The sequence below is a fragment of the Berghia stephanieae genome, chromosome 5, assembly GCF_034508935.2.
Source record: "Berghia stephanieae isolate SIO BIC M18660-M18661 chromosome 5, UCSD_Bste_1.3, whole genome shotgun sequence".
Taxonomy (NCBI): domain Eukaryota; kingdom Metazoa; phylum Mollusca; class Gastropoda; order Nudibranchia; family Aeolidiidae; genus Berghia; species Berghia stephanieae.
The window spans coordinates 76,285,496-76,297,995 of NC_088364.1; the positions used below are offsets into that span (position 1 = coordinate 76,285,496).

The window sequence follows — 12,500 nt, forward strand, 5'->3', positions numbered from 1 at the left end:
TATAAACGTTCAAAGTTACACATAGTTTTGTGTGTTTGTCCGTTACACTTCCGGATGTCAATGTTGTGAGCTTCTTAGCCAAGCGCATACTATCTATAAAAGCTCACGTTTTTTTTCTTCAAGGGACTGAATGACGCAACAAACATATTCACTGAATACCGTATAAAACTTATTATTGATCACCTTTAGATAGTATGCGCTTGGCTAAGAAGCTCATAACATTGTCATCCGGAAGTATAACGGACCAACACACAAAGCTGTGTGTAACCATGTACTTTTATAGTGTGGTTGATCCAGTTTAGTGAGAATCACTCACAAACGCGGATCGCAAAATACAATAGCAAAGGCTTGAGTGACGTCATCTTCGTTCTATCTATAAAAGCTCACGTTTTTTCTACAAGGGACTGAATTACTCAACAAACGTATTCACTCAATACTGTATAAAAATGATTATTGATACCCTATAAGAAAAAAAAAGACCAATCTCCCTTGACATTTTACAACAACGATGGCAACTTTTCGGTCACATACTACGCAGGGACAAAAACATACCAGCTAACCAAGCCATGTCGGGATATTTCCAAAAACACAGGAACCTTTTCAGAGGAAGACCGATCACAACACTCCCTGTGATCCTAAACAAAAACCTCACAACACTTTCACAAAGCATTAGTCTCATAACGGCAGGGGACCTTGAAAATCTGAGAACCCTAGCAGAGGACCGGCAATATTGGAGACACCTCACACAGGAAATACTGGAAACAGCCAAGGCGACCCGATCTTTCGGTCGAGACGCGAAAGGCATCTAAGCAGGGTTGCCAGATCATTTTTGAGTAAGAGGCCAAACTAGCTACAGCAGGAGGCCAGATTCCTCGACAGGAGGCCAAATACCACCAAACCCTCCTTAGCCTCGCGAAAACTCTTTAGATTTGTTAAACAATTTATTTCCCCCATTTTTGAAGAAGAAAAAAGAAAATTAATTTAAAGGAAGACTCGCTGTACTCACCTTAATCAAAACACCATTTCACCATTGCAGTTTGTCACTAGATTCTGTACATTTGTTGATATCGTTGAATTGTTCCTTTTAAACTTAAACAACATCATAGGTCACATTCCTAAGTTGTCATCAGCGCAACGAAAAAATAACGAATAATTGACTTGAGACTCAGAGAAAATGTCACATACAACCGAATTATCACGATGGAAATAAAAGTTCATTCTAGAGGTCTACACACCTGGAGAACTCCTCAACAAAAGTAACCTTTTTACAAATTAAAATGAATTCAACAGGCTCGTTTCAACGAACCAAGAATCCATTATTGCGGCCTCTGAATTTTCTTCACTACTACCAGTAAATGTGCTCGATCCCGAAGAACACTCTTCGTTCTGGTTGTACATGGCAGCTGTAAACAAATCAATCATTTCTTTCGTAACTTGGAAATCCACACAACATTGCTTTTTGAAAAATAGATGGGCCTTTACGCGGATAATCGAGTCCAAAGAGTGTACATTGAGCCTATTCCTGGGTTTGGTTTTGGTGGCATTCACTACTGAGAATACTCTCTCGATGCTTGCATTGCTGATTGGTGTGATAAGGCAATTCAACGCATAAACTGCGAGTTCCTGGAATCCATTTGCTTTGATCACTCCTTCCCAGAATTTAACAGTGTCTGCTGTTGGCAATCCGTCCTTGAATACTGGCTCATCATTCCAGTCCTTGAAGATGATTTTGCGGTATTGCTGCTCGAGCAAGTTTACATCGCCCATTAAATGTTGGAATGGAAGATCCTTAAATTTCACTCTGTCGGTTTGGCTTAATAGCTCAATCCCGCAAAAATATTCATGGAAGGAGGCAGTCTCTTTTCAACCTGTTGCAAAGCTGCTTCGAGCATGTTGTGACAACGTATTTTTGTGTTTACGATTTTCTGCTTTTCGATGTCAATCTGCTGTTGCTCAACATTTTCTATGTAATCTTCACACGATGTTTCAAATTTACAGCCCAGGTCACTCTCCTCTACAGTTTTTTTACTGCCATCTTCATTGTACAGGCGTCGTTTTAAGCTTTTATAAAACATGTCTATCTCCATCATGAGGGTATGGGGGTCCGCAGAACTTGTCTGAAACATGGCATTTACTCGTTCGAACTCGTGTACCACAGGTGTAACAAATTCAAACAATAATCGATTGATCTTGTCCTGTAGCAATTCTTTTATAAGCCTGGCTTTGAACCGACAGTCACTCTTAGCCTCAATTTCAGCAATGGTGAAATAACCTACAAGTTCATCCCAGTTCACGAGGGTGTTATATAACACCTTCCCCCTGACCAGCCATCGTGTCTGCGAAGTTTTGGCGAATGGCGTTGGATGCGATTTGCCGCTTTCTCTTTCATTGTCGATGTTAATGGTGTCAAAGATTTTTGTGAAGGATTCCCTTCGGAGGGAGCTGTGTGAAAACCAATTTGGTATCTCTTTGAGCAAAAAGCCAAGATTTGAAGGCATTCTTTCAAAGGCGTGCTGAACGCATAGAGCCAAAGAGTGACAGATGCACTTTAATTGAACACAGTTAGGCGATTTTTCTTTAATCCGTGACCACGCACTATTCTGAGACCCTATCATGACATTTGCACCGTCGCTGGCAAAACCAATACAATTTTCCAGTCCCATATCATACTTTTCCAGCTCTTCCTCCAGAGCAGTGAAAAGCGTACTTGCGTTTGTTTCGATGACTGGAATGAGTCCAACAAAATCATCTGTAACTCCTCTATTTTCATGCCAATAAGAAGTTGTGACACATAACAGTTTTTGGCAACTAACGTCCGTTGATTCATCAATCATGAGGACGAATTTTTTCCCTCGAATTGCCTTTTTCAATTCCATTTTTAAGGCAGGAGAAATAACATTATTTATCAAACAGGAACATTTTGTTCGATGAAGGCGCAGCTTGCCTGTGGTGAAGTCTCCCATCTCATTTATCATTTCTGTGAAATGATCCACAGCTCTTATGGCTGTGTGACATGCTGCGAATACTGACAATTTGATGTCCCTCTCCTTTTCGTTTTGGGATGGCCCTCCTTTTTCTCTAGGGGTCTTTATAACATTTAGTTGTGCCTGGTTGTGCGGTATAGCTCTTTTATGCTCATCCGAACCTTCGTGTTTTTGTAAATTGAATTTCTTAGGCAATATTGATCGTTTACAAAATTTGCAATAGGCTTTTTCTTGTCCATCTGGTGACTTACGTATCCAAGGAAACTCCTTCTCCCACTCTGAAGAATATTTTCTTCCACTGTCATAGGAGCGCTTCCATTTAGAGCTCATTATGAAACACTCAAAACACACAAACAAAAATAATATAAAAGAATATCAGCTTATGATAATTTTCACAATTGCAGCATACAGAACCACTGATTAAGTCACACGCACATGGTGAAGTCACAACAAATCAAGAGCAAATTGACTGAGGGCATTCGAATCAATTCTTAACCACATCACAAAATAAAGTCTTAATATCATCCACGAATAATCTAGATTAGATATTCCGCCGAAATAAAACAATGAAATCCATTTAATATGCAGTGTTGATCGAAATCTAAACTAGATTCTAGATCTATACTTATCTAGATCTACTTCAGCAAAAGACAACACCGATCAACAAAGATTCGGTGGTGACGACAGACTAGAGATTTGATTGGTGGTGGCATCATAACGTCATCGTCATCGTCCAATTTTCGGTCTTGTCTTTGTATAGACCTTGACCTAATACTAACCTTCTTGTTGTATCCACAGATGCTCATGCCACCCACGCAACCTTGCACCCACGCGATTGCGTAATAGCAGATATTCTATATTTAGAAGCATTAGCAAATGCAATCTCTGGTGATAGCACATGTTGCATTTAGAAATTTAGATTGCCGGTGAGGCTTTCCGGAAGCCAAATAAAATAAGTTTTACCGGTACCAAAGTAAAACGATATAATGGGGAAAGTTAGAGGAGGCCAAAAAGTAAGTCACAGGAGGCCAAGTGGCCAAACCAAATTTTGGGAGGCCAAATGGGTTGGGAAAAGGCCAAATTTCTCAAATTTGGCCACCAGGAGGCCAAACTAGCAACCCTGCATCTAAGTCAAGTAAGTCAAGTATAAGAAAAACAGAGAAAGTCAGAGTGTAGATCTAAGTATAGATAGTTCCAAGATGACGTCACTCAGTTCTTTGTTATTGTTTTTTTGCCATCCGCGTTCATGAGCAATGCTCACTGAACTGTATTAACCCGACTATAAACGTTCATGGATACACATAGTTTTGTGTGTTGGTCCGTTATACTTCCGGATGGCAATGTTATGAGCTTCTTAGCCAAGCGCATACTATCTATAAAACAAATAATGCACGAAAAACCAAACTGACACCCGTCCTCGGGGAGCTCAATAAAAACAGACTTGGCTATGAAGCTCACAACATTGCCACCCAGAAGTACAACGGACGAACACACAAAACTATGTGTAACCTTAAACTTTTATAGTCGGTTTAATACAGTTTAGTGAGATTTACTCATGAACGCGGATGGAAAAAAACAATAACAAAGACCAGAGTGACGTTATGAGCTTCTTAGCCAAGCGCATACTATCTATAGAACAAATAATGCACGAAACACCAAACTGACACCCGTCCTCGGGGAGCTCAATACAAACAGACTTGGGTATACTGTAATACTATTATTAATAGCCCAGACCCAGATGGCGGGAGAATTTGAGGCACACACACAAAAAAACTCACGCAAAGCAAATTATATCTATTTATACGCCCTTCAGTCAGTTATTTATTCTCCTAAATCCCTAATTCCCTCTCTCTCTCTCTCTCTCTCTCTCTCTCTCTCTCTCTCTCTCTCTCTCTCTCTCTCTCTCTCTCTCTCTCTCTATCTATCTCTCTCTCTCTATCTATCTCTCTCTTTCTCTCTCTCTCTCTTTCTCTCTCTCTCTATCTATCTATCTATCTCTCTATCTCTCTCTCTATCTCTCTCTCTCTTTCTCTCTCTCTCTCTCTCTAAATATATTTAAAAAATTATATATATATATATATATATATATATATATATATATATAGATTTATATATATATATATATATATATATATATATATATATATATATATATATATATATATGTGTGTGTGTGTGTGTGTGTGTGTGTGTGTGTGTATTTGATGTGATTCTAAGTTTACATTGTTGCACACATCAAGATATCAGGTCAGAGGGAACGAAGTTGACGCCCTTTTGCTATTGTTTTCATACAGCTATTTTATTTCTCACAAAACTTGATCAATCAACTATTGATGCTGTGCATTTAGCCAAAAAGCTCACAACATTCGCCAGCCGGAAATAAAATACCAACACATGTTTAAAAACTGAGCTTTTATATAGAGCAATACCCACTAAACGTGCTCAAAGCGCTTTACAATGTTATGGAGAAAACTCATAATATCCGCCACTCAAATTGGATTCAATAGTCTGATGTCACGTCTCCCAGCAACAGCGCCATCTTGGTTCTAAACAAAGAAAATCATTACTTTTTATTCTTCCTGCTGGCTAGACCTTTTCATAGGTCTTATGATCAGAATGTGTAAAAGTCAAAACATGATCAGATTTATAATGGGTTTTTTTCCCCTCTGGATACGATTTTATGCTCGTCGGAGAAATATTTCATACGGGCGTCCGCCATTGTTCCCGTAGTTTAGAGCCAGTTACTAAGTTACTATGCGTCATTACGAGGGAAGTGACGTCACGACTGTTGAAGCGTATTTCAGTCCAACTATAAACGTTTAGCGGCTCTTCTATTTATTCTTAGTATTGTGTCCGTGCCCGACGTCTTTATCCGGAAGACGGCAGAGGACGACAGTGCCGGGTCGTCGGAGTCAGTCTCCGGTGTGGGTTAGCCACTAACCAGGCTATAAAAGTTCATGGTTACACATAGTTTTGTGTGCTGGTCCGTTAAAGTTCTGGATGGCAATGTTGTGAGCTTCTCAGCCAAGCGCATAGTCTCTATAGATAGAATGCGCTTGGCGAAGAAGTTCATAACATTGCCATCCGGAAGTATAACGGACCAACACACAAAACAGTGTGTAACCATGAACGTTTATAGTCTGGTCAATACAGTTCAGTGAGCATTACTCTATAGATAGTTCGAAGATGACGTCACTCAGGTCTTTGTTATTGTTTTTTGCCAACCGCGTTTATGAGTAATTCTCACTAAACTGTATTGACCTGACTATAAACGATCATTGTTACACATAGTTGTGTGTGTTGGTCCGTTATACTTCCGGATGGCAATGTTGTGAGCTGCTCTATAGATAGTATGCGCTTGGTTAAGAAGCTCACAACATTGCCATCCGGAAGTATAACGGACCAACACACAAAACTATGTGTAACCTTAAACGTTTATAGTCTTGTTAATACCGTTTAGTGAGACTTACTCATTAACGCGGATGGCAAAAAAAAATAATAACAAAGTCCAGAGTGACGTCATCTTCGAACTATCGATAGATCATCCCCATTTGAATAGCGTGAGAAAAGTGTAACTTTTACTATTCGTAAAACGATACATCAATAAAATAAATAAATAAAATAAAATTCCCTATATTCATCCCCAAGGGGAAATTTGTCTTTAGAGTATATCCCAAGGGAAGACTGGAATAACCCAGGCGTTAGCCGCAGAGCAGCGCCGCAAAGTGAGCTTGGGCGAGGTGGTGACTTGCTCAAGGCCACACAACGCAGCGACGGGTGATCGAACTCTTTACCTTTTGGCTACGAAGCAAAGCCACGCTGCCCCTCAACCAAGAGGTACTAATTGTGTAGCTCTGTGATCTTTTAGTAAGAAACTCGCCTTCGAACTTGAATGCATCCAGTTCGATACCCGTTCTGGAAGGTGGGGGGGGGGGGGGGGGGGGGGGGGGTGCAAAATTGAAATCCTTGAACAGTCTATTTACACAAATTATCCCCCCCCCCCCCCCGCAATGGTGAGTAAATTAAGTAACTGGGTGGTAATCGCTTTGTCCATGTCGAAAATCATGTAATAGGAATGAGATTAGCGGAAGAGTAGCGTCCCTTGATTGGACGTCACCTTACAGAGAGAAACGTCAATTTTGTTTTGAAGTGTCTCAAGCCGCTTTCACCAGAAGCGAGGACGATGACGAGAGACGCATGCGCACAACCAACAGACTATTGGTGACGTCCAATCAAGGGACGCTACTCTTCCGCTAATCTCATTCCCTATAGCGTGTCATGTCAGAGCTATCATGTCTTGTTCTAAATTTTAAGTGTTGCTATTGATTTCGTATCCTATATAAAGTGCTTTGAGCACATTTAGTTTAAAATGTGCTATATAAACGCTCAGGAGATGAAGATTTTAGTAGTGATATAGATAGTATGCGCTTGGCTAATACGTTCACAACATTGCCATCCGGAAGTATAACGGACCAGCACACAAAACTGTGTGTATCCATGAACGTTTATAGTCGGGATTTTACAGTTCAGTGAGAATTACTCATAAACGCGGAAGGCAAAAAACAATAACAAAGACCTGAGTGACGTCATCTTCGATCTATCTATAAGAATTGAATAGTGTAACTCGTGAGATCACTTCCGGTCCCACCATAATGATGACCTTCAGAAGTGAAGATCTATAATGTGATCTAAAGAAAACAACAACAAAAAAGAAAGAAAAAATATAGAAAAGACAAAAAAGAAAAGGAATGGAAATTGGCTTGGACAGCCAGGATCTTGAGTCACTAAACCTCATTTCCGATCTAGGGAAGTGGGCTAATCTAAAACGGGGGAGAAACGGACGAATTATATATAGATATCTTTTTAAATTGTTTGGACTCCGTGCTGTAAATCCACGGATACATAATAATTATGTTCGAGCATTGTAAAAGATCTGTTTTTGTTCATTTTTTAGATTTAGTGGTTGCCGTGGTGACTGACTGCAACCATATGTGACCCAACGTCTCAAAACGGTATTATGTCGGGATGACACATGCTAAAAAGTCAAATTAAAGGTTACCTGGACAAAATTATGAATTATTGGGATTCAGCAACCTGAAATTTAATATGATATTCATTTTTCTCAACAAAGTTCATATACTCAACGCAAGTCTGATATTTCTGGCTACAAATTCAATTTTCAGCATCTTAATCATCCCGACTTAATACCGTTTTGAGGCGAGGGGTCACATATTATGAATAACGGGTAGTGTGTGATTAATAATAAAAAAGGAGACATCCGAGTGACACGTTCTATCTTAAATTTCACACCCAGAAGTGGTCTTCCGAAATTCCAGAGCCATGAAGGTAATGGAACCGGAAGTTAGTTGTGTCAGTTGCGTTAAATAGAAGAGTAACAATAGATAGTTCGAAGATGACATCACTCAGGTCTTTGTTATTGTTTTTTTGCCATCCGCGTTTATGAGTAATGCTCACTGAACGGTATTAACCCGACTATAAACGTTCATGGATACACAGTTTTGTGTGTTGGTCCGTTATACTTCCGGATGGCAATGTTGTGAGCTTCTTAACCAAGCGCATACTATCTATAGAAGAGTGGTTTTCCAAAAACTCCCCAACTGCGTTTTTCACATTTTGAGATGTTGAGGATTATCTCCCCTTAAATTTATTCATTCGGTCTATTATTTTATCTTATTGAAACTTCAAATTCACACAAATACAAGGAATCGTTTGTGCCAATTGATGCTTTATAGATAGTATGCGCTTGGCTAAGAAGCTCATAACATTGCCATCCGGAAGTATAACGGCATAAACAAATAGATATAATTATTGAACTTTATATGGCGCAATATCCACTAAATGTACTCAAAGCGCTTTACAAGGAGTCCCTGGTCAACAGCAACATTTAACATGTTGGACGGGACATGACGCCCGTTAGGCGATATGACAAGGCAGTTAACGGCCAGTTACTCATTTTACACCTGAGTACAGTGAGAGAATGTGAGTAAAGACCTTTTCCAAGGAATCAACTATGCTACGAGCGCGAGGCCAGGACCTTCCGACCTGAAAGTGAGTGTCATACCACTAGATCACATGGCCTCACTATTAAAGTCCTTCCCAGAGCGCTTTATTACAAGGGGTCCCTAGCAGCCACAGCAACACTCAACATGCAGGACGAGTAATACTACGGCGAAAAACTACATCGTTATTTCCGACACAAACAACGCTGTTAACGGCCAGGTACTCATTTTTTGCCTGAGTATGGTAAGAGATTGTGAGTGCTAACGAAAGAGTGAAAATGGAAAGGCTTCGAATAGGAACAAAACAGACAATGGACGTTTCGGGTACAAACCCTTCGTCAGCACAACAATGAACAAATAAACATGGGAAACAACTAAAATATAATGAAAAATAACTTGTATCGTCTGTACTCAATGGTGGTTGCAGTATGAATGAAATGTTAGCGTGGCGTGAGGAGAGGATAGGGTGCCCCAGGGGGGTGATCTAATTGATAAGAAAAGGTCAGCGTCAGGGAACAGAACCTTCCAGACTATAATGGAAGATAAAAGACATATTGGTAGTGGTAGTAGTAGTAGTAGTAGTAGTAGTAGTAGTAGTAGTAGTAGTAGTAGTAGTAGTAGTAGTAGTAGTAGTAGTAGTAGTAGTAGAGCTGACGAAGGGTTTGTACCCGAAACGTCCATTGTCTGTTTTGTTCCCATACGGAGCCTTTCCATTTTCACTCTTTCGATAGTATTTTACGATCACTGGCGTCCGGCAGCCCCTACTGTTTTCTAGATTGTGAGTAAAGAGCCAATGACTCGTTCATGCGCCGCTAGCTCAGAGTGGGGCTAGAACCCTTGACCTTCTGGTCATGGGGAGCGAGCGTGGCTCAACGCTATGGTCGTTGCTCCGTACCCGTGCGGATATGTGGTCTAGTGGTATGACACTCGCTTTCGGATCGGAAGGTCCTGGGTTCGAGCCTCGCGCTCGGCGCATAGTTGAGTCCTTGGAAAAGGCTCTTTACTCACATTCTCTCACCGTACTCAGGTGTAAAATTAGTACCTGACCGTTAACAGCGTTGTCTTTGTCCGAAAAATTGTAATATCGCCTAACAGGCGTCATGTCCCGTCCTAAATGTTAAATGTTGCTGTTGACCAGGGACCCCTTGTAAAGCGCCTTGAGCACATTTAGTGGATATTACGCTATATAAAGCTCAATTTATCTATATAAAGCTCAATTTACCGAGTCCTTCTTCCCGTCTCGCCGTGTGGCCTTGAGCAAGTTTCTACCTAGCATTAGCTCACTTTGCGTGGCTGTACTGCTGGCGACTGGGTTATTCCAGTCTTCTCTTAGAATAGATTCTAAAGAAAAATATCCCCTTAGGGATGAATAAAGGGAATTTATGTTTATTTATTATATTTTATACCACTAGACCACACCGGGGTCTCTCTCTCTCTCTCTCTCTCTCTCTCTCTCTCTCTCTTTCTCTCTCTCTCTCTCTCTCTCTCTCTCTCTCTCTCTCTCTATATATATATATATATATATATATATATATATATATATATATATATATATATGAGTGTTGGTGGGTACTCGTAGGTACGAAAGTGCTCGATAATGATTACGCCGACTAAGGACGTGGAATAAACCCACAGAAACGAACGTCTCGGCCATATAATGTGAGTGACAATTTATATTTTATATATATATATATATATATATATATATATATATATATATAGAGAGAGAGAGAGAGAGAGAGAGAGAGACGGGGAGAGTGAGAAAGAGTACAGAGAGAGAGAGGATGAGAGAGAGATATATACAGAGAGATACAGAGAGACAGAGAGGGTGGGAGAGAGATACAGAGAGATACAGAGAGATACAGAGAGAGAGAGAGAAAGAGAGAGAGAGAGAGAGAGAGAGAGAGAGAGAGAGACGAGACGAGACTAAAGATAGAGGGGAAAATCATAAAGAGATGGCAATGTTTAAGAAAGAGAAAACAGACAGAGAGAATGAAGTGAAGATGTGAGCATGTTAGTTTTGAAACAGAATTAATTCTATAATATCTGAAATCACTTCCTACCTGCCTGAATACAACGGACCATCCAAGTCAATAGAAATCCTCTTGCTTTCTTTGAACACATAATATCAAGCATCAGTAACACGCTTTAAAGTCACCTGGAACAACTACAAAAGACGTCTAACTTCTACGTCATGGCACAAGACCGAAGGGCTAGAGCTCAGGTGCTCGCTGGTCGGATAAGTAGAACACATAACATTGTAACCCGTCCTCAACATTATAGAAAACTAAAACAAACTAAAATCCACACGATACAAAACAACAGCTAGAATGGTTAAATTTCCAATTTCATTATAATTAATTAAAGGGAGACTATCCACACGTTCCTAGCAGTGAAGAGCTTAAGTCAAATTGGGAAGAAAAAAAAATACAAAAAAGAGCAACCCCCTCCCCCCCCCCCCCACACACACACACTTCCAGGGCCTACAGAACCCAAATCCCCCCATAATTTATATTGATGTAAATAATAATATAATAATAAATTTAAATAATAAAATAATACTAACAGATAAAGTTAAATAATAAAACGAAGCCAGCGCTAGGAACTTGCGAGAATAACAATGAAATCGAATACGTACCGACTCAGAAATAAACACCAATTCCATATACATTATTAAATATAGATAGTATGCAGATGACGTCACTCAGGCCTTTGTTATTGTTTTTGCCATCCGCGTTTGTGAGTTGTTCTCACTAAACTGTATTAACCAGACTATAAAAGTTCATGGTTACACAGAGTTTGTGTGTTGGTCCGTTATACTTCCGGATGGCAATGTTATGAACTCCTTGGCCAAGCGCATTCTATCTATACTCAGAAAATTGTTTTTGTAATTAGTAAAATCACACAAAAAAACTTTTCTTAAACAGTATTATTTACTGGGCATTGCGAGAATAACAATCTAATCGAATAAGTACTGTCTCAGAAATAAACACCAATTCCAAATACATTATTAAATATCTGCAAACACAGACAATTTATAAAATAAATATAATGCAAACACCATGAAAACAAGGAACCGTCAGTGTTAAGAAAATAAATATAAATCCATTATTTTAACGTCAACAACATAGAACTTCTACCACCGAAGTTAAGTCAATATTATTATAAATAGACAAAACCAATTTTAGATAATTTTGTCCATAAAAAAATACATCATATATCTATTGATTAACACCACGAAAGTCAAAAATTCTAATGTGAAAACTCCAAAGTTCTTCAAAAGAAAGAAAGGGCCATGTTTAGGGTTTGTTGACAAACTGAAAGTCATCTGAATTTATGGAAAATTGACGTTAAAGATTTCCGGGAAAATTGTCAAAAATGCGGTTTGTCATTGTAATAATACATTGCATGTGCTTCAGGTCATGGTTGTTTGTTTCTATTCACCAGTGTGTCAATTGTGTTAATTCTTAGACGCTTGGAAACAGCACACTGTGTA

At 39.5% G+C, this 12,500-nt stretch overlaps 2 protein-coding genes across 2 annotated transcripts in view; both read right to left on the bottom strand.

Moving 5' to 3' along the window:
* Window positions 1-12,500, bottom strand: part of LOC144973622 (uncharacterized) — a 459,437-nt gene that overhangs the window by 262,979 nt on the left and 183,958 nt on the right. The window lies entirely within an intron of this gene.
* On the bottom strand, window positions 1,815-3,314 carry LOC144974018 (uncharacterized). The gene has a single exon (XM_078916908.1). The coding sequence runs from the start codon at window positions 3,312-3,314 to the stop codon at window positions 1,815-1,817; it is 1,500 nt and encodes a 499-aa protein (XP_078773034.1).